Consider the following 24,577-nt stretch of genomic DNA (forward strand, 5'->3'; position numbering starts at 1 on the left):
TAGTTCGATTCGTTTATTTCCTTTTTTTTTCCTCCTTTTTTCTCCCTCCCTCCCACTTTTCCTACTGCGGGGGCGGGGAAAGGAGGGAAAAGGGAAGAGAAAGGAAAGGATTCCGTAGCCACGCCCCCTAGGTGGCCGCGTGGCTGCACTGAGCTCCTCCCTCGCCCCACCTTCCTCCCAGTTCTCTTCCACCTGAGCCAGGGAAAAGTGTCGGGGGTGGACGAGCGGCTGCGAGAGGGACGTTCTTTCTCTATGTTCTCCTCTTACACAATCCCCACTACACTCAGCCCTCTTTTGGTTCCCCTCTCTCAAAGCTCCCTCACATGCCTCCAACGCTTCCCCTAACACTCCTTCCCCCCACCCACACATTTCCCCCCCCACGCTCGCCCATACGTTCTTCTCTTTCTCGACGCTCCCCCGCACGCTCTCCCCCTCCTCACGCTCCCCCGCACGCTCCTCCCCCCACTCGCTTTGCTCCTCCTGACGCTCCCCTCACGCTCTTCCCTCTCCTGACGCTCCCCCGTACGCTCTTCCCCACAAAGTCTCCCCTCCTTCCGACGCTCCCTGTGACTCTCCTCGCGCTCTTACCACTACCTGTCCGCGCTGGTGTTCCCTGCTCCAGCGCTGGTGTAGTGGGCTGTTGAGTGCCAAATGTGCGCGAGTGCCCAGATTCCCGGGACTGCCTTGACTTTCTGTCGCTCGGTTTCCCTATGGTTCAGACACTTTTGCAGCCTCTTTTCCCTGCAGGGCGTGCGTAGGTGAAGGAGGGACCTATTCTCCTTTCGGGAAGCTAGGGAAACCTCATTCAAGGCTTCGCCCAAGGTCACGGTGTGTGTGTGTGTCAAGGGCAGAGCATGGGGCTCAGTGTCCCGAAGGGAAGGTTTCCCGCAGAGGGCAGGAATGGAAATACTGTAAATGCCGAGGCGGTCATGCAAGATGTCTGAGTAAACCGACACGACCCAGCCCTGGACTGACTCACCCCGCTGCGCCCCTGCCCGAGGCTGCTAGCTGTACACACTGACCCAGGTGGTGCTGGGAAGCAGGGCAGCCCCGACCCTTCTCCCCCGCCCCCACCCCCGGCCCCGGCCCGAGCTGCGGCCACCCGGGGGCCCATCCGTACGTCCCATAAAGTCAGCGATGACGGAAGCATCCCAAGAACTCTGATCTCTCTGGCTCTCTCTAGCCTTCTGTCTCTGTCTCTGTCTCTCTGTCTCTCTCTGTTTATCTCCTCTTTCCCTCTCCCTTTCTCCCTCTCTTTCTCTGTCTCTCTCCCTCTCACCCTCTCCCTCCTTCCATCCCTTTATCCCTCTTTCTGTCTGTCTCTCTCTCACTGTAATCTTCATAAGGAAGCCCTATCTTTTTTGAAGCATGCCCATACTCAGGCAAATGCTTTCTAAAAAAAAATTTTAAACCAGGAAGAAAATACAATAACTAGTTATAATGAGGAAATTATGATTTGGGATAATTTAAAACAGTATTTTGACACGTAATGCCTAAAGTTTAAAGGAGAAAGTATAACTTTTGTCTTAGCACAGTGCCTGGCATACAGTAGGTGCATAATAAATTCACCTTAGGTTGAATTGATGAGAATTTCCAGGTTAGGCCTAAATTTAAATGCCCTTGTAAATTTTCAAACTGGATAGATGTATACTCCCGCAGATTTGTGTTTTTGTAGAATAGTGACTTTGTGGTACTCTCTCCTAAAGGAATGAAGTGCAAACAATGGGAAGCTTAGATTGGTTCCTGGGTACTCATGATGAAACAGGATGTTATTTGCCCTTCCTGACTTGCACTAAATTGGATTTAAATGAGGGAAGGCTGTGCAAAGTCACTAACCTCACTCCCTGCTCCAGAGCCATCTGGATCCACTGGAAAGATATACATCAGAATGACTGAAGATGGCCCTGGATGTTTGAGGCAATTGGGGTCAAGTGATTTTCCCAGGGTCACAGAGATAGTAAGTATTTGAGGTCAGATTTGAACTTGGGTCCTCTTGACTCCAGGGCCAGCACTATACACCACACATGGTACTCACTTTCTGGAAGGCCATGGACTCATGCTCCAGATAGAGGCATAATTTTTTTGGGAAGTGGCTAATACAAGAATTTCTTTTTCTTTTTCTTGCTTTCTCAATTAGTAGCACAGGAATGGGAGATGGGAAAGTGGATCATCATTTGAAAAAAATTTAAATAAATAGGACTCTGCATCAGGGGCGTCTACTTTCTCAGTGTGCTTCCAAACTACGTCATAGTGTAGATATTTGACCCTATCTGGAAAGAAGGAGCAACTCTAATTTCACACTACCCAATATAATTTTCTTATCCGCACTGGCAGAAACAATTCTTATAAGCATATTGTGGAGCAGAGGTATCAAACACTTGGCTGATGTCTGGGCTCACAACACTTCCTATATAATATATAAGTACCTATATAATTTTTTGAGGGGTGGGACAATGAGGGTTAAGTGGCTTGCTCAAGATCACACAGCTAGTGTCAAGTGTCTGAGGTCGGATTTGAACTCAGGTCTTCCTGAATCCAGGGCCAGTGTTCTATCCTCTGCGCCACCTAGCTGCCCACCTATATAAGTTTAATGTGTTGATGTGTTATTTAAAAAAAAAAGAAATAGGGGCAGCTGGGAGGTACAGTGGATAAAGCACCAGCCCTGGATTCAGGAGTACCTGAGTTCAAATTCGGCCTCAGACACTTGACACTTACTAGCTGTGTGACCCTGGGCAAGTCACTTAACCCTCATTGCCCCACCAAAAAAAAAATCAAATTAAGAGAGGTAGGGAAAAAATTGGGCTATTGAAATAATCCCTAATTGGTCTTCCTGACTCCAATCTATCTCCTTTGTAATCCATCCTCAACACAGGTACCAAATTGGTATTTCTAAAATACTGGTATGACTGTGTCACTCCCTTGCTCAAGTAACTTCATTAGTGCCTGGCCTCTAGATCAGGGGTTCTTAATCCTTTTTGTGTCAAAGACTCTTTTGGCAGTCTGGTGAAACTTATGGACCCCTTTCCCGAATGATGTTTTCAAATACATAGGATTATAAAGGAAATCAAAGTTTAGTGAAAATAAAGATACAATTTATTTTCCTATCTAAATTCATGGTCTCCATTAAATCTATACACATATTTTTATACAGTCCATAGACCTCAAGTGAGAGAACCTCTGCTCTGGTTTAAAGTACAAACTCTTCTTGGCTTTTAAAGCATTTCACAATCTGACTCCAGTCTTGCCTTACAGTCTTACGGTATATTACTTTTCTTTACACACTCACTCTACATTCCATCAAACCTGTATCCCATACTCATCACATCACTTCTTATCTCTGTGCCTTTGTACAAACTGCCACTAATGCTTGGAATTCATTCTCTCCTCATGTTTACCTCAAAGAACTCTGGTTTCTTTCAAAATTCAACTCAAGTGCTACTTTTTATAGGAAACCTCTGTTGATACTTCCTCTCTAAATGATAATGATAACCCCTGAAATTATTTTGTATATATTTTGTATTTAATTTAATGATAATATGTAATGAGCTGACAATATTTATTTTTTGCCTCTATGCTCAACATCTAGCATTGTGTCTGGAAAATAGGAGGCACTTAATAAATACTGGTTGACTTAAACAATTACAATTAAATTTACATTTTAAAAAGTGAAATATCCTTTCATAGTATACAGAGAAAAAAAGGTTTGGTCTGAAGAAAAAATTTGCTACAGCAGCTGAACCTGTTGCAAGCAAGGAAAGTTTAAGTAGTGAAAATGAAGAAACAAAGTAAAAAGCCAGAAAATACAATCCAATATTTTTATCATTCACAGACATTGCTATTGATGGGGAAAGAAAAGTCATTATGCTTGCTTCCTACAAATGTTTTAGCTGCTGATAGCAAGGAACCTAAATAATTAAAATGGCATTTTGAAACTATCCATGCAGAACACTTTGAGGAAAAAGAAGAATTTTTTCCAGATGAAATATGACATTTTAAATTAAAAAAAAAAACTTTCAAAAACCATGTCTGGGGCAGCTAGATGGCACAGTTGTTAAAGCACTGTCCCTGGATTCAGGAGTACCTGAGTTAAAATCCAGCCTCAGACACTTGACACTTACTAGCTGTGTGACCTTGGGAAAGTCACTTAACCCCCATTGCCTACAAAAAACAAACAAAAACCATGTATGACATCAAAAAGATTGATTGCATGTGTTGATAAGGATGCTTACAGAACTGAGAGGGTAGTAAGGAAGGAAATGAACATTTATATTGCACTTACCTACTATGTGCCAGGTACTGTGCTAAGTACATTTTACAAATATCTCATTTGATCCTCACTGTAACCTTCAGAGGAGATAGATTGCTGAATATTTTTTTAAAAAACTTCGTTTGATAGCAACAATGTTGGTACTACCAATAAGTAATTGGTGATATGATCTAATTGATATTTTGTGAATCAGACAAACCAACTTCAAATAGTTCTGCTAGCAGAAAAGTAGGAAGAAGAATGTCCCAAATGTCTGAAGATCTTTGGGATTCATACAGGAGACAGGACTGAATTCAGCTAGCACAAAATTGGGGCAGGGCCATTCTATAGAGATGAAATCTGAAACTGTGGTCTTCCTTGTAGGTGACTATGCAAGGAAATATAACAACATCCAGTGTGCCCATAAGTGTGAATGCCTCAGGAGCAGCTAGGTGGCACAGTGGATAAAGCACCAGCCCTGGATTCAGGAGGACCTGAGTTCAAATCTGGCCTTAGACACTTGACACTTGCTATCTGTGTGACCCTGGGCAAGTCATTTAACCCTCATTGCCCCACCCCACCCCCCAAAAAATGAGAGGATGGAGTAAACTATTATGCTTCAAGTGAATTCAAAAAACAAAGTGACAAACTTGATCTCAAAGAGGGCAAATGTAAAAGTAGACATGGTTTAAAATAAATAAATGAGGATGAGTCATTATGCTTAAAGACACTATAGACAATGAAGCAATATTAATATTAAACATATGCACCAAATAACATAGCATCTAAGTCTGTAAATAAAAATCTAATTGAACAACTGAGAGACAGCAAAAATGATAATGTGTAGATAGCAAAAATGATTGTTGAAGATTTTAATGTGCCCCCTTCAGACTTAAACAAATCTAACTATTCTAAGGACTGGGAACACAAATAGAAAAGTGAAATCGTCTCTGGAAGATAGTAAGCACTTAAGGAATATTTTTTCATTGATTCATTTATGGTTGAGCTATAACAATATAATAAAAATGATACTATATAAATTATTTTATAGATTTAGTGCCATACCAATCAATGAAAAGAGTTTTCTTCATAAAACTAAACAAAATAATAAAGCTATTTGGAGGAATAGTGCAGAATCCCAAAGAAAATAATAAAAAGAAGTAGGTATGTAAGGGGGCTTAGCAGTATTGATCTCAAATTATACTATAAAGCAGCAATCACTAAATTCTTTAGTACTGGTTATAAAAATAGAAATGTCCAATGGAACAGATTAGGTAAACAAGACCAGAAGTAATTGAAATTAGTACCCTACTGTTTAATGTAACCAACAAAATGAATTATTCAGCTTCTCTTTAGCTGAAAAAGAAACAAAACAAATCTTCTCTGAGGAAACTGATTTCAACTTTTATGAAGAAGATTTAAGAGACGGGATTTTACTAATATCTTGAAATATATGGAGTGGAATACTGCATGTGTAGAGCAGGGGAAAGCTGTCATAGATATTTAAGAATTTGAACTTACTCTATTACCATATGAAAAAAATGCTCTAAATCACTATTGATTAGAGAAATGCAAATTAAAACACCTATCAGATTGGCTAATATGACAAAAAAGGAAAATAATAAACGTTGGAGAAGCTGTGGAAAAATTGAGACGCTAATGCATTGTTGGTGGAGTTGTGAACTGATCCAACCATTCTGGAGAGCAATTTGGAACTATGCCCAAAGGGCTATAAAGCTGTGCATACTCTTTGACCTAGCAATACCACTATTCAGTCTTTTCCCCAAAGAAATCATAAAAAAGGGAAAAGGACCCACATGTACAAAAATATTTATAGCTGCTCTTTTTGTGGTGGCAAGGAATTGGAAATTGAGGGAATGTCCATCAACTGGGGAAAGGCCGAACAAGTTGTGGTATGTGAATGTAATGAAATACAATTGTGCTGTAATGTGGAAATTTATTTTGATTTGGGGACCCTACCTTTAGGCTGAGATTAGAAAGCCTTAGGCCCTCAGGGTCTCTCCCCCTCCTCCTCAGCTTCAGCTGAGCGAAAAAGCCCCCTGGGCTATACTATACAAGACCCCAGGTCAGACAGCTGGGGGGGAAAAAAGCCCCCAGCTCCCTCAGACCTGAGCGGAGCTATCTGAAAGATAGCCTGTGCGGAGGCATGAGGCTCGAGAGCACACCGCCGCCCCCGGCCCCCTACCAGCTGCAGCTCTGGCTGCCGGATTAGCTTGGTCTGTGGGGGCGAAGAAAGCCCGGAGATTTGAGTGGAGAGAAGAAAAGGTATGTATAGACCTGGGAGTGAGACAGGAGGTGGGGGGAGACGGACTAGAAAGAAGGGGGACTGACCAGAAGAGGACAGACTAGAGGAGACTCAAGGACGGACTAGGAGAGAGGCTGACTAGAGGGGAGCCCGGACAAGGACGGAGGAGAGTTCAGTTCAGAAAAGGAGAGACCGGTCTGACAAGGTTACCGGCCTTAATACAAACCAGGGAAAGTGTAACATACCCTGAGGCCGGAGGTGGCTAAGGCCCTTATTGTATTCAAGAAGTTCGAAGTGCAGCAGGTGTGAAAGAGACCACAGGAAAGCAGTCAGGTTGTACACTTTATTTCCCTGTATTCCTAATTTGAAATAGCATCTCATAAATAAACTCTGCTTTGATTATTTAGTTAAGAGCCTTCTTAATCTTTAGTCTATCAGTTTGGGAGCAGTGTGGTGGAACTTTATAAACGGCCCATGTTAAATTAATGAAGTCAGATAGCCAAATAGTCAAAAGTCCCCAGATTAGTCCTCCAGTCATGATTAGCCCCCCAAATTAGGCTAGTCAAGTTAAAAATATTTTCACAGTAAGAAATGATGAGCAGGCAGATTTCAGAGAAACCTGGAAGGACTTACATGAACTGATGCTGAGTGAGATGAGTAGAAACAGAACATTGTACACAGTATCAACAACATTGTGTGCTGACCAATTGTGATAGACTTGACTCTTCTCAGCAATACAGTGGTCCAAGATAGTTCCAAAGGACCCATGATGGAGAATGCTCTCCAAATACAGAAAAAAAGAACTATGGAATCTAGATGCAGATTGAATCATGCTATTTCTATTTTTTTTCTTTTTTGAAGTTTTTTCTTTTTGCTCTGATTTTTCTTTCACAGCATGACTAATGCAGAAATATGTTTAATGTGATTGTACATATATAACCTATATCAGATTTCTTGCTGTCTTGGGGGGGGAGGGAGAGGAGGGAGGGAGAAAAATAGAAATCTTATAAAAACAAATGTTGAAAATTATCTCTACATGTAACTGGAAAATAATAAAATACTTTTATGAAAAAAAAATAATTTGAGCTTACTTTGCAGTTGCCATTAGTCAAATATACATATACATTTCCTAAATTATTAGAAATATTAATGCTTTAATGTTTATTTAAAATATTTCTCAAAAAATTCTAATTTTTAATAAACTATATATTTGCTTGTTTTATGTTTATTTGAATATATATAAATGAGAATAGCTATACATGGAAACACATCAGTAGGCGCTCAGGAGTTAGAGTAGTAGGAGTAGCTACCTATGAGTTATTTACTACTTAGAGTTGTTGTTGTAGTAGCTCCCCCCATACCAGGGGACCCTAATCTGTTAGTGTGGATACAGGTTAGCTAATTGAGCCAAACTAGATGGGGATGGGCGTACCTGCAAAAAAACACACCAAGCTCTAATGCATGCGAATTTAAATATGTCATATTTTTTTTAAATTAGAAGGAATAGGAATGAGATACTTTCCACAATTATGACCAGGAGATATGTTTAACTAAACAAGTGATAGAGATAATAGTGGAGAATAGCATGAACAATGTCGATTATATAAAATTGAAAAACTTCATATATCATAAAAATTGGTAAATACAGTTAAAATTCTAATGTAAACCAGTCAAGATAATGGAAGAGTTGGGAGTAGTACAGCCCAGTTCTTCTGTCACTACATAATTCAGCCTCCAACTGTCTGATGACTCGCCACTTGGCAAAGAGGATGCAGTTGTCACTCTGATTTTGATTTCTGGAAGTAAGGGAGACCTTGCAATTAGACCCTGGGGCAAGGAAAAGGACCTCTGTGTAGTCACTCCATCCCCAGAGGAGGAGAGATCTCATAGCAGGCAAGGATCAGTTCCTCAGCTAATCACACTGTTCTCAATAACCAATGAAGCAGGATCTGAGATCTGACTTCCAGATGTGGGGCAGTCCTGATACACAGAGAAGGAGAATCTGGAACTTAAGCCCCAGGTGAGGAGCAGGGCCTCAGATCCTGATCCCTGAAAGAGAAGGGATCTAGGACTCATCCCCAGTCAAAGAGCAGGGCCTCAGCACAGTCACTCCAATACCCAAGGATGAGTAAACAAAAGAAGATAAAAAGTTATTATGGTCAGGTACAAAAATCCATTTCACTCAACAGGAAAATAGGAAGGAAAGGAGACAAGGGAAGAGGGGGAATTAGAAGGAGGATGGATTAAGTAAGGGATTAGTCCTAAACAAAATAAATTCTAAGAATGTACAAAATTATAACTTTGAGGAGCAAAGAACAGGGTTCTGAGGGAACATCCATAAATAGGGGAATGGATGAACAAGTTAAGATATGTATGTAAATGTGATGCAATACTATTTTGTTGAATGCTTATCAGCATAAAGACGAACTATTTTTCCAGAAGACTAGTGATAAAATATGTTACCCACTTCATGATAAAGAGGTGAAGAATACAGAATGAGATAAACTTTTTTGGACATGGCCAATGTGGAAATGTGATCGACTGTTTTTGCAGTGAGTTTTAGTTTTCTTGTATTCTCAATTTGGGGGAAGGGGAGGTTGAAGTTGGGGCGGGAGGGTGAAAGCAGATCTTGGCTAATTGAAACAATTTTTAAAAAGTTTTTAGCTATTATGACACAGATACTCAAGACATAAACCCTGAAAAGGAGAATAACTCCTAAACACTCACAAGAAAACTCTCAAAGGAAAATAAAGCTTTCCCACTAGATAATTAGAATTCGTAGGAGAAATTATGCAAGAGCTAAAAAGAAAGAAAGAAAAAGTTTAAAATTATAAGTGAAATGATAAAGGAAAGAACTGGGAAAGAATTGAAAACTATGGAGGAGAGTTAAGAGCTTAGCACAAGAGGTAGAAAACTTTTTTCAAGTAATAGACTCCCTAAAAATTAGAATGTACCAAAGAAAAGTTAATGTTCCATGAGACAATGGGAATAATAAGAGAAAATCAAAAGATTGAAAAAATAGAAGATAGTATAAAACATCAAAAACAACTGACCTGGAAAATAGAATAAGGGAAGATAATTTAAGAATCATTACACTACCTAAGAACCATGACCCAAAAAAGAGAAACCTTTCAAGAAATCATCAAAGAATGGAAAATGTTCTCCACATCCAAAAAAAGAATTGTCGATTCTGAATGCAGATTGAACCCATACTGTTTCTACTTTTTGGTTGTTCTTTTTTTTCTTTTTTTAGGTTTTTCCATTCTTCTTTCACAATATGAGTAATGCAGAAATATGTTTAATGTGATTGTACATATATAACCTATATACGATTGCTTTCTGTCTTGGGGAGAGGGGAGGGAAGGGAGGGAGGGAGAAAAATTCGGAACTAAAAATCTTATGAAAACAAAAATAACAACAATAACAAAAAGAAATCATCAAAGAAAACTCCCCAGACATGTTAGGACATGAAGGCAAAGTAAAAATAGAAAGAATTCACCAATCACCTCCTTAAAGAAATACCAATGAAATCTACCAGGAACACCATAATCAGAATCCAGAGACACTAGGTCAAAGAAAAAGTACTGCAAGCAGGCAGAAAAAAAGAATTCTGAGGAGCTACAGTCAGGATCACATGAGATTTATCAGGTAGCACTATAAAGAAGTGGGAGGGGGGTGGTGCTAGGTGGCGCAGTGGATAAAGCACCGGCCCTAGATTCAGGAGTAACTGAGTTCAAATTCGGCCTCAGACAATTGACACCAGCTGTGTGACCCTGGGCAAGTCACTTAACCCCCATTGCCCCGCAAAAAAAAAAAAAAGACGCAAAGAGGAAGGAATATATTATTCCAAAAAACAAAAATATAGTTCTGGAACCAAGAATAACCTAGACAAATTGAGTTTACTCATAAAGGGGAGTGGAGGATTCCAGATAAGCTGAATATAAATTTTGAAATACAAAAATGAGAATAAAGAGAAAAACAAAACGGTAATTACAAATGAATATTAGAAGGGACTTTATAAGGATAAACTGTTTACCTTTTAATGGAGAAAGATGAGAAGAGTCTCTTCAAAACCCTAATATTATGAGGGATCAGAGAAGTAGTCAAATAACACAGAGGACCTAGAAGTAGGATTCTTATATTTTGATGATCTTGAAAGAAGAAAGGAAGAAGAGTGGGGAAAAGATATGCTAGAGGGCAGAAGTGGAGAGAAATGCTGGGAGAAGTTATCGATCTTAATTGAGGTATGCAAACAGAAGTCCATAGAAACATGGAAGGGATAGAGATAGTCATCACTTTAAGTTTTTGAACTGGTTAAAGGAAAGTAGAAGACAGAGAGAGACATAGAGAGTTGGGCATATAAATACATTCAACTCAACAGGGAAATAGGAGAGAACAGTAAGAGGGGAAAGGGGAAAATAAGAGAAAGGGTAGATTCAGGGAAGGAAAAATCATAAGCAAAACAAACCTTGTGCTTTGCAACTAGGTGGCAGAATAGATAGAACCCTAGACCAAGAGTCAAGATAGACTTAAGTTCCAATGTGACCTCACACACTTACTAGCTGTGTGACCCTGAGCAGCTCAATTAAATTTTGCTTCAGGTTAATCATCTTTAAATGGGGATATAGCACCTGCCTCACAGGATTGTCAGGATGAAATGAGAAAGTATTTATAAAGCCCTTTGTAAACCTTAAAATATGATCATGTTAACTATTATTATGAGCACGGTTAGGGAGAGGTAGATGGGGAAAAAAAGAGAAAGTAAGAAGTTGTGATAAAAAGGGCACCAGAAGCAAAAAAAAGAAAAACCATGAGAAGAAAATGGAGGGAAATACATAATTCCCATTCATCACTATACATGTAAATATAATTAACCCATCCATAAATCAGAAGAGGACAGCAGAATAGATTAGAAAGTGCCACACAAAATGTGTATAAAGATGTATATAGAATTAAAATATGAGATTGGATGAAAATTAGTTGTGTCTCCTCAGCCTGAACTTAAAAAAGAGAGAAATAGTAGCCATTGTGATTCCAGACAAGGTAACTAGAAAAAAAAGACTTCACCTAAAAGATAGAAATAGGAAAGGTACATTTTGCTGAAAAATAACAGACACTTTTGGGGCAGCTAGGTGGTGCAGTGGATAGAGCACCAGCCTTGGAGTCAGGAGTACCTGAGTTCAAATCTGGCCTCAGACACTTAACACTTACTAGCTGTGTGACCCTGGACAAGTCACTTAACCCCAATTGCCTCACCAAATAAATAAATTAATAAAATAACAGACACTTTTTAGCTAGCATGTACCCTGAATGGAATAACATCTAAATACTTAAAGGAAAAACTAAACAAGTTAGAGGAAAAAATAGATGGTCAAACTATAATAGTGGGGATATCTCTATATATATTCTTTGGACCCTGACAAATTAACCAAAAAGTAAACAAGGAAGAAGGACTTGAATAGAATTTTAGAGAGGTTAGATAGGGTAGATCCCAAGATTATTGAAAAGGAATGGCAATTTTTAAATAGTTGTAAATTTAAAAAAAATTTTTTTGTCCAATGCAATTTGCAATTTGTCTTTTCCTTTTTAAGATGTTCCTTGTCTACTGGAGCCTTTCCTTACAGTTGGCAACAGTCTCCTCCAAGGGAAGGACTTGGTAATTCTGATGCTCTGGGGCTAATGAACAGGAATCATCTGTAGCCTTCCTTGGCCTAGCCTCTCCCTTTATTCCACTCACAAAAAGGTGAGAACACCTGGGCTTGGATAGTTTCTCCATACTCTGCTCTGGGGCTAAGTTCCTACCTTTGTTCTTTTTGAAATAGTAATGGACTACAATTCACAATGATGTTCACACCTTAGGCCCTTCAGGCCCGAGTTGTTTGGTCCCTCAGTTCCAAACAGAACTGACCTCTGATTCCTTCTCTGGATAAAGAATACTATCAAAGATGGATTAGAATGAAGAAAGATTCAAGGCAGGGAGACCAACCAAAAGACTACTGAAATAGTCCAGTTGTAAGGTAATGAGGGCCTGTACCAAGGTTGTTGTAGTGTCAGAGGAGAGAAGGGAGAATATGAGAAAGATATTTCAAAGGTGAAAAAAAAAAATGACAATGCATTTCATATGGTGGGAGTGGAGAGGATTAAAGTGAGGAGTCTCGAGAAAGGCACCTAGGTTTTGAGCTGGGGTGGGGGTGGGGGGGACCCTGAGAAGTTGATGGTCCCCTAACAGTAATAGGGAAGTTAGAAAGTGGGGAGGATTTGGGGTAAGGGGATAATAAGTTCAGTTTGGGACATACTGAGTTTCAGATTTCTATAGGACATCCAGCTCAAGATGTCTAACAGGCAGCTGGAGATATGAGACTGGAAGTAAGGAGAGAGGTTAGGACAAGTAGATCTGCATAGAGATGATTGTTGAAACCAAGAGCTGTGGAGATGACCAAGTGAAATCTTTTTTTTCTTTTTATTAAGTTTTATTTTGCCAAATTACATGTAAATGCAAATTTTGACATCAAAAATGTTTTTTAAAACTTTGTGTTCTAAATTCTCTTCCTCCCCCCTCCCCCCACCAAGAACTCAAGCAATTCAATATAAGCTATACATGAGCAGTCATGCAAAACATTTCCACATTAGCCAGGTTGTAGAAGAAAACAGACAAAAACAAAACCAGATAAAGGAACTAACAAAAAAATTATGCTTCGATCTATATTCAGACACCATCAGTTCTCTTTCTATAGATGGACTACATTTTTCAGAGTTGTCTTGGATCATTGCATTGCTGAAAATAAGCAAGTCATTCACAAAAGATCATTTAAAAATATTGCTGTTATTCACCAAGTGAAATGTTACAGAGATAGAAGAGAAGAGCTTTAGGAGACCCCTCACTCTCCCAGCTACTACTTATATGACTTTTTTTTTTAAGGCAATTGGCATTAAGTGACTTGCCCAGGGTCACACAGCTAGTAAGTGTCTGAGGCCAGATTTGAACTCAGGTCCTCCTGACTCCAGGGTCACTGCTGTATCTAATGGGCCACCAAGCTGACCCTATCCATCTGACCTCTTAACTTCTCTGAACTTCAGTTTTCTTATTCAAGGGGCTGGAGTAGATGATTACTCCAATTCCTTTCAGCTCTAAAGCTGATCTTTTATATCTTACTGTGATTCTAAACCATTCTGGAAGTTCATGAGATATGTCCATTCTCTCTTCTGGAGACATGATTGTTTTTGTTGTCAGTCTTTTTCTTTTCTTCTTGATATTCTCTATTTACCCCACGGTATTTTATATAGTATTAAGGCTTCTTTTTTTGCTAATTCATTTCCTGTCTTTCTGTAATTATTTTCCTTTTGACGGCTTCTAATTCAAGTTTTTTTTTCCTTTTATTTCAAAGAATCACTGAATTTAAGATCTATTCTAACCCACAGGCAAAAGAGATTCCCACCATAACATACCCAACAAGTCGTCATCCTTCTTGAAGACCTCCAAGGACAGGGAACTTCTTGAGGCAAACCATTCCACTGTTGCATAGTCCTAATTGTTGGGATTTTTTCTCCTGGAAAACCACTGGAGTGATTTGCCATCTCCTCCTCTCATTTTACAGATGCGGAAACTGAAGCAAACAGGGTTAGTTGACCTCCCCAGGGTCACATAGCCAATAAGCATCTGAGGTCAGGTTTGAACTCTTCCCAAGTTCAAATTTGGCCTCAAACACATACTAGCTGTGTGACCCTGAGCACATCACTTAACCCTGTTTGCCTCAGTTTCCGTATCCGTAAAATGAGATGGAGAAGCAAATGGCAAACTACTCCAGTATCTCTGTCAAGAAAACCCCAAATGGGGGTCACAGAGTGAAGCACAACTGAAACAACTCAAAAACAACAACAAAAAGCCCCTTTGAGTTTCCTCTTTAAAAAAACATAAGTTGGGGCAGCTAGGTGGTGCAGTGGATAAAGCACTGGCTCTGGACTCAGGAGGACCTGAGTTCAAATCCAGCTTCAGAAACTTGACAAATACTAGCTGTGTGGCCCTGGGCAAGTCACTTAACCCCCATTGTCCCACAAAAAAACCAAACAAACCATAAGTTGACATGCTCTTTCCTCCATTCTCTTGTGTCTGTAAAATGTAACTGCCTGTAGGACTCTCTCTTGTCTGGCTCTTGACATTTGAGGATTTCTCTATAGCCCCAGCTCTTTGATGCCTGTGAGGTTGTCCTGAGGAACCACATGGAGACTTGAGTTGAGGAAGGAATCCAGGGAAGCTAAAAAGTAGTTTGAGGAAAGATGGTATTCCAGGCATGAAGGACAGCTATTGCAAAGGAATGGAATTGGGCATCCATGTGCTGGTAAATGTTTGATAACTGGCTGAGGGCAGAAATGTTCCCATAATGCACTTTTAAGTTTAATCTGCATTAACATTTTTTCTATCACTTTCTTAACTCTAGACAACCAACAAATCAAGCCCTGATTTGTAGTGTTTACTGATTTCAAAGGTGTAAATGCCCACAATGAAAATTTAACACAGTTCTCTAGCTGTTAGGAATTGGCCCCAGCACAACCTTAGAATCAAATAGTGGAATTTGATGTGTAAAGAACTATATGTAAGCCCATTTATCTGGAAGGTCAGAAGGGCCAGGTTGTACAGGGGCTTTAAGTGCCAAAGGACTTTATATTTGATTGTGGTGATAATAGAAAGCCATTGGAGTTTATTAAATAAGAGTGGGTGGGGCAGCTAGGTGGCACAGTGGATAGAGCACCGGCCCTGGATTCAGGAGGACCTGATTCAAATCCGACTTCAGACACTTAACAATTACTAGCTGTGTGACCCTGGGCAAGTCACTTAACCCTAATTGCCTCACCAAAAAAATAAAAAAATAAGAGTGGGTGACATTATCAGACCTATGCCTTACAAAATCATTTTGGCAGCTGAGTGGAGAACGAGATGAAGAAAGATATTTGTTTTGGGGGGTTTTTTTGTGGGGCAATGGGGGTTAAGTGACTTGCCCAGGGTCACACGGCTAGTAAGTGTCAAGTGTCTGAGGCCAGATTTGAACTCAGGTACTCCTGAATCCAGGGCCAGTGCTTTATCCACTGCGCCACCTAGCCACCCCTGAAGAAAGATATTTGAAGCCAGGAAACTAATGAGAAGGCTTATTGTAGTAAGCAAGGAGAGAAATGATAAGGCCTGGTGGTTGTGTAAGAAGAGAATATATATGAGAAATGTGGATATAGAAATGACAAAATTTAACAACAGACTGGATCTCTGAGATGAGTCAAGAATGACACCAAGTTTATAAGCCTGAGTAACTGAGAAGATTGTAGCAGAAAGTAAAAAGAAATTTGGGAAAAGAGGAGGAGCTTGGAAAAAAATATTATGAGTTCTCTCTTGTATGTGTTGATACTAAGATACCTACAGGATGTCAAGTTTGAGATGTCCAAAAGGCAGTTGGTAGATGCAGAATTATAGCTCAGAAGAGGGATAGAGCTAGATTTATAGAATTGGCAATCATCTGCATAGGGATGATAGCTCAACCTATGAGAGCTAAGATCATTAAGGAAGATAGTAGACTGAAAAAAGAGCCAGTGACAGACTTGAAGGGAGTGATGTGGAAGAATACATGTTCAGACAGGGAGGAGGAGGACCAAGAGAGAAAAAGGTCACAAAAACCCAGAGAAGAGAGAGTACCCAGGAAGAGATGATGATCCACAGTGTCAAAGGCTGTAGAGAGGTAAAGAAGGATGATGACTGAGAAAAAACCATTTCTTGTTGAATCATTTTGGTCATGTCCAACCCTTCGTGACCCCTTTTGGGTTTTCTTGGAAAAGATACTGGAGTGGTTTGTCATTTTCTTTTCCAGCTCATTTTACATATGAAGAAACTGAGGCAAACTGGGTTAAGTGACTTGCCCAGGGTCATACAGCTAGTGCTTGAAGCCAGATTTGAACTCCAGAAGATCTGTCTTTTTCACTCCAGGTTAGGTACTTTATGCACTGCATCACATAGCTACCCATTACATTTGGTCATTAAGAGGACATGGGGCGGGCACAGTGGATAGAGCACTGGCCCTGAATTCAGGAGGACCTGAGTTCAAATCCAGCCTCAGACATATAACACTTACTAGCTGTGTGACCCTGGGCAAGTCACTTAACCCTAATTGCCTCACCCCCCCCAAAAAAAAAAGAGGATGTGGGGGGAAGGAGCTAGGTGGCTCAGTGGATAAGGCACTGGCCCTGGATTCAAGAGGACCTGAGTTCAAATCCAGCCTCAGACAGCTATGTGATCATGGGCAAGTCAACCCTCACTGCCCCGCCCCCTTCCCCAAAAAAGAGGACTTCAGAAAACATTTCAGAGGGTTTAGAAGAAAATAAGAAGGGAGAAACTAAAGGCACAACTTTCTCAAGATGGCCAGTTTAAAAGGGAGAAAGCTATTGGAAGATAGTTGGGGATGGTGGAATCAAAAAAAGTTTTTTAAGGATGAAGGACAAATGCACATATTTGTAAGCAAGAGGGAAGTGTCCAGTAGAAATGAAGAGATTAAAGATTAGAGAGAGAGCAGAGCTGATGGGGGTAGGGGGAAGGTAAGAGGAATTAGTCATAGAAGATTGAGATCAATGGTATTTGTGTGGGGGGGTTTGGTTTTTTTTTGGTGGGGCAATGAGAGTTAAGTGACTTGCCCAAGGTCACACAGCTAGTAAGTGTTAAGTGTCTGAGGCCGGATTTGAACTCAGGCCCTCCTGAATCCAGGGCTGGTACTTTATCCACTGCGCCACCTAGGTGCCCCTGATCAATGGTATTTGTAAAAGAGTTTGCCTTGGATAGAAGTTGGGCCACCTCTCCTTCAGAAATAGCAGGAAATCATTTGGTAGTGGGGAAAGATTTCTGAGTGATATGAAATGAGGAGGAGGAAAGAAAAAGGAGCTCTTGGCAAATGACAATTTTTTCAATGCAGTATGAGTCAAGGCCCACAGCTAAGAAGAAGAGGGGAATGTAGTGGGAATCTTGTAGTGGGAATAGCTAGTGAGATGGAGTGACATAGCAAATTTATGAATTAGGGAAGTACAGGGTGGGCCAAAAATCATCAAGTGGTTTTAATATTTAATAACTCCTTTATTTTTTGTTTTTAATTTACAATACCATAGCATCATATATAGTATATATATATGAAATGATTTTATACATTTTAAGTTATTAAAGTTATTATTAAAGTTTTTTAAGTAATATTTTAAGTTATTAAAACATCAGACCACTTTGTGACTTTTGGTCCACCCTGTATAAATGGCTTGCCTTGCTGTAGTGAGGACCTAGTCGAAATTGTGATATATTTATTTATTTATTTATGTAAAGTTTTGAGTTCCAAATTCTATCCCTCTCCTTTCCCTCCCCCCTCCCTGAGCAATCAGATATAGGTTATACATGTGCAATTATGTAAAACATTACCATATTAGTAATTTTATATAAAAAGACTCAAGTGAAAAAAAAAAGAAAGCACAAAATAGCAAGCTTCAGTCTGTGTTCAATATCAGTTCTTTCTCTGGAGGTAGATAGTATGCTTCATCATTAGTCCTTTGGGATTGTCTTAGATCATTGTATTGCTGAGAGTAGTTAAGTCATTCACAATTGCTCATAGAGCTATAATGCTGTCACTGTGTACAATGTTCTCTTGCTTCTTCTCACTTCATTATACATCAGCTCATATGAGTCTTTCCAGGTTTTTCTGAAATCATCCTGCTTGTCATTTCTTATAGGAAATTTTGTGATATAAATGTGTAGTGGACCCAAACAATGCATGAATACAATAAAAGGAGGAAGATGTTGGGTATAATCCAGGGCTAAGATCTGGAAAGTCATAATCTGCAAAGGGGCAAAGATTTATGAGTGAGAAGATAGGTTACCTTTATTTTTATTGCTTTTTTTCCCTCAGTATGGCTAATGTGAAAATGGTGAAGGAAATAGCAAACCACTTCATTATCTTTGCCAAGAAAATCATAGAGTTAGATACAACTGAAAAATGACTGAGCAATAATGTGGAAATGTCTTTCAAGACTTCATATATATAATAAGTATTGGGGGGTTTTTGCCTTTTTATTGGGGGGGAAGGAAAAAATTTGGAACTGAAAATAAAAGTTTTTAAAAAAGTTTAAAAGAGTTGAACTGGTTCACCAAAGGGCCAAGATAGAGAAGGAAGAACAATATAGTCAAGATAGGGGTTAAAAAAGAGAGGATCAGAGGGAATAAAGGTCAAAGTGAAGATGAAGACTAAGTTCAGGAATGAGAAGTCCTAAAGAAATATGGAATGATAAAAAATTATGATCAAATAAAATAATTTTGTAGTTTATGAACATGAAAGTAGAACCGTTTTGAGTAATGGCAAAAATCAAGGAGATGATCTTTTTGTGTATCATGGAGGTGAAATGGAGGAAGAGGTTATGGAAACTGTAACGATTGGAATGATGCCACCTGCTGGAGACTTACTGTAGAAAAGTTCCGCCATGAAAGGAAGGTCTTTGAGGGCAAGAACATGCGTCTTTTCTTTGGTGTCAGGAAGTGACATTTGCTAGTGGGAGGAAGGAGGAAAGTGTTCTGAATTCACTCAGAGTAATAGTATCAGTTCAGAGGTTACATAGGATTTCTATGCTATTACATATACATTTCGAAATTAATGGTATGGGTTTATTTTCATAGAGATTTTCATGCTTTTGAGATTGTGTTTTATACTTAGTTTTTAAGACAAGGAGAATATTTTTAAAAGCTTTTTATAGTCATGTGATCAATTTTATATTTTATAATACTCTTATTAATGTTAAGTTCATATTCATTTAGATTTCCTTAATTTGAATTTCATTGTCTTTTATTGTTCCATGTGTATTTTCTTTTATTCATTCATCTATCTAATTCTGAAACATTGCAAGATGGTTTTGATTTCATAATACAATGTTAATTCTGGGAGTATTGTGCTCCCATATTCTGAGTTGTTTGTTTTTGTTATTTTTTCTCAACTGATTATTTGATCAAACTCTTTAAAGCATTTCCCTGGCAAATTGGTTGCCATGGCAAGTGTAAATTGATTCTAGAAGTATTATTTTTGATAAGCATATTCCCCCCCCAAAAAAGAAGGGAATGTTTGTAAAAGTTTTCTTTTTTCTTTTTTTTTGTAAGACAATGGGGGTTAAGTGACTTGCCCACGGTCACACAGCTAGTTAGTGTTAAGTGTCTGAGGCCGGATTTGAACTCAGGTACTCCTGAATCCAGGGCTGGTGCTTTATCCACTGCACCACCTAGCTGCTCCCAAAGTTTTCTTTTTTCAAAAAAAGTTTTCTTTGAGATTGTGTTGCGCTTTAACTTGTATTTAAATATGTTCTGATTTTTCACAAAAATAATTGTATACTAAGTAAAAAAAAAGGGGTATTATTTGAAATTGTCGCATAATTATATATTATATTTTGAGTCAAGGTACATTCACATTTTTTGCGATCACTTATTATCCTCAATTTTTAAATCCATATGAGATTTCGGAAGTATGAAAACTTATCATTTCAGAGACTAACTTGCCACATGTGAACTTTGATGCAGGCCCTGGAGAGAATATATGTGCAACAAAAGGAGAGACAGGTATACGTAAGTCCATGGTTTGCTTATGATGGTGACTATGTAGAGCACAATTACTAGGCACAGTCCAGTTTCATTCTCTCTCCCTCCTAATAACCTAACTTAACTGAACTTATTTTTCTTTTTGTCTCACTCAGTCGAACTCACCTGTGGCCTAGCACGATCACTGGCTGTCTCAGAACCATAAGATATGGTATGATAATCTTTCCATAACATTTTCAGTTGTCATAAACACATACTAAATTTGGCTTTGATCTAGACACATAGTGGTAAAAAGTGTTATAGATTGCATAACTACCTCAACCCTCTATTAGAAGTCTAAGGATATAAAGGAGGGAATGTAATGGAATTTATTAATTTGATCATTGACAATGCTATGCTAAGGTTTAGTAAGAATCCAGCTTTCCAGACCAGAGTCTAGAATCCAGTTTTCCAGATCAGAATCCAGCTTCCTCCTGATGACATCTTACCACTTCAAGAAGACAAGAGAACTCAGAGACTTTATATGAACAGTTTTGTTTTGTTAGTTTTTACTATCTCCTTTCTGTTATTATATGCCATCTGTAATATGTACTCTCTGCAGAGGCCCTCCCTTTCCAAGACCAATGTCAAAGCGTCGGTTCACGAGGACAAAAAATCGCCCCTCTGGACAAAACTTTCCTCTCTTCCTTTTCTATATTGTTATTAACATATTGTTAGTTAGCATAGGTTATTATATTCTGTTATTGTTGACTGTTTAATCAAGGAAACATTCCGTTTCTTGAGGAAGCAAAGGGGGGAAATGTGGTAAAAAGTGAAAGCTTTTAACTAAGATCTAAGAGTCGGTTAGCGATAACTGAAGGACGCCAGTTTTTGAAGGACTGCCCATTCGGGGAGGAGACCATGACGAACAGCCATGCGCCTGCTGATACTGAGCACTCCACTTCCAGGGTGCGAGCTTAAAGGCAATGAGAGAATGGAAGTGGTGCCCTTTTCTCTCCTTGTTTGCTCTGTGCGTGCACACACACACACACACACACACACACACACACACTGACTCAGGTTGGACAGCGTGGTCCTTGGCGATCAGCCTGGTCCTCCGTAATAGCACGTGCTTGACGAGGTTCTCAGCCTCAGAGGTGGCCTTGGGATTTGATGAGTTCTATACGGAATATAGACTAAGCTTAGATCTAAGACTATTTATTTGTATTTCTACTTTCCTATTTCTCTAATCAGCATCACCTTGTTTGTTGGCTAATTAATTCCCAAACAATAAAAACTAAGTAATCCATTTCTAACTAAAGCTCAGAGGTTTCTTTCTCTTACTGGTCTGGGAGATATATAAAGGAAAGGTTAAAGGGGAGTTTAATGCTCTTATATCCAATTTTAAATCTCACAAAACTCAGGAGACTGAGGAACAGAGATTTTATATTTTCCCATTTATTTGTATTCTTTTTATTGGTAATTACTTTTTATAGATTTAAAAAATTTTCCCCAATTACACATAACAACAAATTTTTTAATTCTTTTTAAAAAAGTTTTGAGATCCAAATTCTATCCTTTCCTCCCCTCCTTCTCCCCTCCCATAAACAGTAAATAACATGATATAGGATATCCAAAGCAATTTTTAAATAATTTAAAAATTAAAAAAATTTTTTTGTCCAATGCAATTTGAAATTCTACTTTCCCTTTTTAGGATGTTCCTTGTCTACTGGAGCTTCCCCTTGCACTTGGCAACAGTCTCCTCCAAGGGAAGGACTTGGTAATTATGGTGTTCTGGAGCTAATGAAAAGGAATAATCTATGGTCTTCCTTGGCCTAGCCTCTCCCTTTACTCCACCCACTGTGAGTGAGATTTTCCCCATCCTTTAGTTATAAGAGATTCACCATAGTTATAAGTGATTTGATTAAGATAATAATCAATATATTAACTGAAAAATTGTGATTTATTATATTTAGATATTATTTTGTTACAATTATATAAGGACAAAAGGGTAAGTCTCTCTTCTGTCTAACTTTCCAATGTCAAGCATTAAGTAATATCACAAGATACAGTAGTCAGCAATGCTATATTTTAGTAACCATGAGTGACATACTTTTCTCAAGGAGTTCATGCCGCTTACCAGTGGCCTGACAATGACCCACCCTATTGTCATCATAATGCTGACATTTATGGTCACTTAGGTAGTTCCTCATATTTCCTAAGAATATGTTTTAATTTTAGAAGTGCAACTAATCAAGATTAATACTATGTTGTATAAGTGTAACTTTTGGAAGAGTATATAAACCCATGGATTTTGTAACCCTGGATCTTTCAGGTCCAATGCCTGGATGACCGGCTTTGTTGGGGGACTAACCCTCTCTCAATAAACCTATTTGCTTCAGCCTGGAAACTTTGTTGTTTTTGTTCTTCCCCAACACCACAAAAGGTGAGAACTCCTGGGCTTGGATAGTTTTCCATACTCTGCCCTGGGGCGGAGTTCCCACCTTTGTCCTTTTTGCATAGCAATGGGCTATAATTCACAACAGTGTTCACACCTTAGGTCCTTTAGGCCAGAGTTGTCTGGTCCCTCAATTTTTTTTAATTTTAAGTTTATTTTTTATTTCTTTTCTGACCCTTCAATTCTAAACAGAACCAACCTCTGATTCCCTCTCAGGATAAAGAATACTAGCTCTTTACCTTGAATTCTTCCAGCAAATACAGAAAACCAAGTAACAATATAAGGAATTCCTGGGGAGTCTTTTTAATAAGTAAACAAATAAGTGAGTAAGTAAGTAAATAAATAGATAAATGAATGAATGAATAAATAAGTAACCTTCCATTACTTTATTGACTTGTTCGACATGGGTTGTAATCAGCGGAAGTGCATTTCAGGTATTGTTTTGAGTTGCTTGAAATGGGACGTGTCCCCCATTCATTATGGTCATTTGGTAACCATCTACTGGTTATTCCTGGGGCAGATAAAGAGAGGTCCAAGAATACTTTGTTCATTGGGACGGCAAGGAGAAAAACAAGGGAGAAGAGGCCCTTTAAAGGCTTTGTTTGGGAAACTGCTGATGAGAGATCTGTCTATGGCATTGTAAAATGCTACATGTCCCCTTTCATAATCCAGGAAAATGCCCACTTTGTGTAGAAGTGGGCTTCGACGATAGCCACCTTGTGAATTCCAGAGAAAGAAATCATTTCCAAATGTGCAGCCTGCTAGGGTCCTTATATCCTCAGGTAATAAGGAGTGTTTCATCTTTCTACTGACTGAATCTTCACAGATGCCCACTTCCCACTCTGTCTTAGTCCCCACCTCCACTTCCCAGTAGTGTTTGCCTGAGGTGAAGGTCTGGGACCCCAGTACTATAAGAGCACAGAGAAATCTTTCTTTGTTGTCAGGCAGGTCCTGGGGGACGTCTCCATATTTGACACTCTTCAGATCTTTAGACACGATGAGATGAGGATGGGCTGTTTCAGGATCCAGAGTTATATCCCTGTAGAAGCTCATGAGCATTTCTCTCAAGCCAATGATGGGAAAGGTGGTCCAGTCAGGGACAGCAACCTCTGGTTCTTGAAGTAGCAGCTTCTCACTCCTTTTCAAGGTGACTTCCATATTCTGGAGCATTTCTAAGGGTCCCTTGTCCAAATTCTCCTCTATTTTGAATGCCATTAGTTGCAGATTTTGGCTTTGTTGTGACAATTTGGCCTTGTTCTCCCCAAATTTCACCAGGTTGTCTCTATATTGCTGGGCCAGCTTTTGCATTTGTAGAATTTCTTCATCCCATAAGAATTGGTGCATTTTCTCATATTCTGCCCTAATTAACTGTTGAAAACCAAATGCGTCCTCCTTACTTCTATTCTCGCTCCTTATCGCCCAGTCCAATGACTCTTTAACATTTTTCGATTTTTTGTCTAAGAGATTTTTTGTTTCCTGGAGCTTCTTCTTGCATTTGGCAACAGCTTCCTCCAAGGGCAAGACTTGGTGATCCTGGTGCTCTGGGGCTAATGAACAGGAGTCACAGAGGGTTCTGCGGTCTTCCTCACAGAAGAGCTTCTCCTTTTCTTTATGCTGCTCACAGGCGGTCAGGCCCACAAAGGTAGATAGTAGATGAGGTCTGAGCATCTCAACAGTGATGGACAGATCCTGCAGAGTCCTACTGGTCACCACATTACTGCTGACCTTTATGACTTCTCTGCACTCTGGGCAGGTTACTGTTTCCTGGTCTTCCTCTCTCCACTCTTTAAGACACCCTGTGCAAAAGCTATGGCCACACTTGAGAGTCACTGGGTCTGTGAAGTAGCCCAGGCAGACGGAGCAAGTGAGACATGCCTGGAACTTTTCAATTAAATCTTTGGCATCCATGTCCCTAGACTTTTGATAGACCTTCCTTCTCAGATACTCTTCAAAGGAGACATAATACTAGTCCTTTCCCTTGAGAGCTCCGGCAGCAAAAGATATTAGGACTGAGTTGTTGGGAGTCTTTTTATATCTTCTTTGCCCTAG

At 39.4% G+C, this 24,577-nt stretch overlaps 1 protein-coding gene across 1 annotated transcript; it reads right to left on the bottom strand.

The window, feature by feature from the left end:
- Positions 1-3,724: 3,724 nt before the first annotated feature.
- LOC122750867 (probable E3 ubiquitin-protein ligase TRIML1) lies at positions 3,725-24,436 on the bottom strand. Its single transcript, XM_043997713.1, has 2 exons — positions 23,213-24,436; positions 3,725-3,739 (listed from the first exon to the last, which is right to left on the bottom strand). Exons 1-2 carry the CDS (start codon positions 24,434-24,436, stop codon positions 3,725-3,727), a joined length of 1,239 nt encoding a protein of 412 aa, XP_043853648.1.
- Positions 24,437-24,577: the final 141 nt, after the last annotated feature.

This window comes from Dromiciops gliroides, chromosome 1 (genome assembly GCF_019393635.1).
Source record: "Dromiciops gliroides isolate mDroGli1 chromosome 1, mDroGli1.pri, whole genome shotgun sequence".
NCBI lineage: Eukaryota > Metazoa > Chordata > Mammalia > Microbiotheria > Microbiotheriidae > Dromiciops > Dromiciops gliroides.